Source organism: Zingiber officinale, chromosome 4B (assembly GCF_018446385.1).
Source record: "Zingiber officinale cultivar Zhangliang chromosome 4B, Zo_v1.1, whole genome shotgun sequence".
Lineage (NCBI taxonomy): Eukaryota > Viridiplantae > Streptophyta > Magnoliopsida > Zingiberales > Zingiberaceae > Zingiber > Zingiber officinale.
In genome coordinates, this window is record NC_055993.1 from 87,464,763 (window position 1) to 87,468,630 (window position 3,868).

Sequence of the window (3,868 nt, forward strand, 5' to 3'; positions counted from 1 at the left end):
AGACAAATGAACAAAGCAAAATAAGCATAAGAACGAAGGAATTAAAAAATAAACATAAATGAAAACTGAAAAAAGAAGAAGAAGAAGAAGAAGAATTGAACAATGCATAATTAATTTATATTATTATATGCTCATAAACTGAACAATGAACTGATAAATGACAAGTAACAGGCCATAAAGAAGAAAGAAATATGAGCATATATAGAGAGAGAGAGAGAGATTTTCAAAGTAAATTTAAAGTTTTATTTTTCAGATTGAAGGAACCATCCATGTGTTTGTTGTTAATTATTAAACTATTTGGCTTCAGTAAGAACCCTGGAGGTCTAGAAAAATGCTCTGCAACACATGCTGATTTTTTTCATGAATTTATGGCACGGAGAAAGATTCAATGATTTATAGCGAAGAAGAGAAAATTAATTAGGGAAAATATAAGAATTTAAGAGGATCAAGAACAGCAAACGAGAGTTCGATCACGAGATGATCGATCGATAAGAAAAATATCACACAGAGAGATCAAATTATAAGTAGCTATTTTTTTTTTTTTTAGATGAGAGATGAATAATTGTACATGTTCATGGCGGTTTATAGATGATCTCCTTGTCCGATCTTTCTGGTCAGCTTCTAAAAGAACGGCGGTCTGCCGGCGGTGGTGGAAGCGGCGGCTCCGCTGGGCCAGGAGCCGCCGCCGTGGTGGTCCACAGGTAGGTGAGGCATGTTGGGCGGCAAATTGAAAAAGGGTAGAGCCGAAGCAGAGTCGGTGAACGGAGGAGGTCCGGCGCCGGCGCTGCTCAGGGATGGAGGGTTGAGCTGCTGCTGCTGCCGTTGCGCTGCCTCGGCCTCTTCGTCCTCCTCGTCCAGAGGCAGCCTCTCGTAGGCCACGTTGGTGAACGAGGCCGCGATGACGATGACTGGCCCCGCCGCGATCAAGGCGCCGACGACGCTGCCCCCGACGACCTGCCCCTGCCCGCCGGCCAGGAACACCGCGAGGCTGGTGGCCCCCGGCGGCGCGGGCGGCGGCAGGAACGACCCGGAGAGCGACAGAATCTCAAACCGCCCCTGCAGCCCGGCCACCGCGCCGCCGCCCGGATGGCGGAGGGTCACGTTGGCCACCGTCCCGCTGCCGCTGAGCACGCACACCCCGCGCTGCCGCCGCCACGCGTAGACCGACAAGCTCTCGAACACGTCGCAGCCGCCCGCCACCTCCAGTATGTGCGCGCGCAGCGCGTTCGCGCTCTCCCGCGTGATGATCACCGGCGGCTTCGGCCTGTTCTTGGACCCAGGCGGCCGCCCTCGCGGCCGCCGCCCGTGGCTCCCTCTCTCATCGGCCCCGGCCGCCGAGGCAGGCGATCCCTCGCCGTCCTCGTCCGCCGTATCGCCGTGCGGGAGGTGGAGGTGCAGAGGGTGAACGAAGCGGGAGCCCGCAGTGCCGAGACCGAGTCCCGCCATGCGCGGGGGATCCAATTTAATGAAAAATAAAATTAAAAAACTAGTATTTAGGTTAGAATTTTTTTTTTTTTTGCCAATAAAAAAAGGTGAAAAAGATATGAACTCGATTATAAAACTAAAGGAATTTTAAAATGGACACCAAATTTCATGTGAAAACATAAAAGGTAGAGCAAGAACTGAGGAGTTAGCTAGAGAGGGAGAAGCGAGAGCATTAGAATTAGGGTTTGCAAAAAGCTAAGGAAGAAACATAGAATGAAAAGAAGAAGAAAGAGGCCACAAAGAGGAGGAGGGAGAGAAAGATGGTTGATGTGAGGATTAAAGTAATGCTAGAGGTGGGGCAATCAATTGAATTGTTGATGGCGATGTCTTTGTTTGTGAGGGATTATTCTTCTAAGCTTTTCGAGTTTAATATTCGGAGGAGTGGTGTGGACTTATGTGGAATTACGGTTTGTTAGGTAGTGATTCTAAAGTGGAATTTGATCCTCTTAGATTTTTTTTTTTCAATTAAATTGATCTAAAACATATGAATCGATATACAAGTATATATGGCTAATAAAATCTAGCTAATAGGACTAATGAAGCCACTGAGATAATAATGTAATGATTAGACCCTCCAATGTATAACTAAGGTATTTAAAGTCTGAATCTCAACTGCGATCCATTGTAGTGGACTTGAATGGGTCTCCATTAACACTTCTCAATTTATTCTGATGATCAGTGAAAAATTTCTATGAGGTTAGACCATTAACTCTAAAATTAATCCATTAAAAGAACAAGATAACGGATGGCAACTAAAATAATAAAATAAATAAAAATACTAATAAGACTAATGAAGATTTAAAATCTACTCATTTAGTGTGTGTCTATATATAAAGGGGTGTTTTGTTGTGTGTGTCCCCGTGTGTGGAGCATCCACGGCTCAGGGGTGCGCCCATGTGGTAATCAGCAGGGGTTGACTGTGATGTGGCTTGTGCGTCTCAATCATGGACTGTCGTGCATGGGGAGACGTATAATAGAACAATTGTGTGTGTGCGCATGGGGAGACACATAAAGTGATGGATCCTGAATTTTTCCTTGAGATTTTTTTCATATATATATCATTACTCATATATAACATCATTCTATTCAATATTATTGAAATTATATAAATTAGATTAACAATCTTCTTACTTCATGAAACTAATAAATTATAAGTTGAAATGATACAAGCAAATGTTCTTCTACACATTATTTAATTGCGATGATGTACTTGCACCAAGCAAGAAAAATAATTTAAGAATTATATATAATAATATTATTTTTTTAAAAAAAAAATCTAGGCTAGTTAATTATAGGCAAAGAAAGCAACTCTAATTCATAAAAAAAAAATGATGTCTCAATCTTTAAACAATTTAATCAACAATGAATTAACTATCCACACTAACTAACTAAATTTAAAATACTTTGATTATCATGATTAGAAGACCTAGTTCATAAGATAAATGAAAGGTAAGAAAGACTTTAAAAGGGAGAAAAAGGTAGATAGAATGATGATTTGGCTAGGGTTCCTTGATCGATACTCAAACCCTAATGGTGAGTGAACATTCTTCTTGAAAATTTTGAAGTAGGAGATACTCATGCTTGTATGATTAGGAGCTAAAATGAGGTCAAATAGTACTCTTTACAAGGCACAAAGCAATTAAAGGTGGGCATTTGCCACCCTAATTAACTGATTGTTTTTCAAAGCATTAGGTTCTTTTCTTCCTCCATAAGCCACTTTTAGCTTTGGATATGACGATCGAGATTAATTTAATCGGCTCTTTGTCCTCGCATATTATTTGGGTTGCGCAACAAGATAGCAAAATCAGTGGTCTCAAAAGTTAGTTAGTTGGGTCTAGTTAGATCGATGAGTTAACTCCTAAATGCCTATTTAGAAAAAAGTTAATTTTTAAACTTATTTAAACTTCATACCTTTTATTATAAGTTTATCTAACCTTGATTTATGTATTAACTTTATTCTTAAAAATAAAAATAATGACTCTATATCTGTGAATGTCAAATAAAGGTATCCAAAGGTTCACCTAATTAGATCTCTCTTCTTCGTACGAAAAGGAAATATATTAATCCTATATATTAACTATTCTTCAATCAATTTGAATATTACTCACAATCTTAGCTAAAATGTTAAGTGAAATGATTTTGACCTAACTATTTTGCGATGGCTCGGATCATTTAATACCACACTAATCTATTTTAAGGGATATATAGGAAGTTTAGTCCTAATTACTCTACATGTTACACAATTTTCACTTCTCTTGAGCTCACTTCACCCCTAGTTCCAACTATTTACGGCTTTATGATGGACTCTATAAAAAGCTAAAAGCCCTACGATGAATTGAGAATCTAAACAAACAAACAAAAAACAACAATATTGGAAATGTTA

General features: G+C 39.9%; 1 protein-coding gene across 1 annotated transcript; it reads right to left on the bottom strand.

Annotated features, from left to right (window-relative positions):
* Positions 1–405: 405 nt before the first annotated feature.
* Positions 406–1,708, bottom strand: LOC121977686 (AT-hook motif nuclear-localized protein 23-like). The gene has a single exon (XM_042530136.1). The coding sequence runs from the start codon at positions 1,444–1,446 to the stop codon at positions 622–624; it is 825 nt and encodes a 274-aa protein (XP_042386070.1). The 5' UTR covers positions 1,447–1,708; the 3' UTR covers positions 406–621.
* Positions 1,709–3,868: the final 2,160 nt, after the last annotated feature.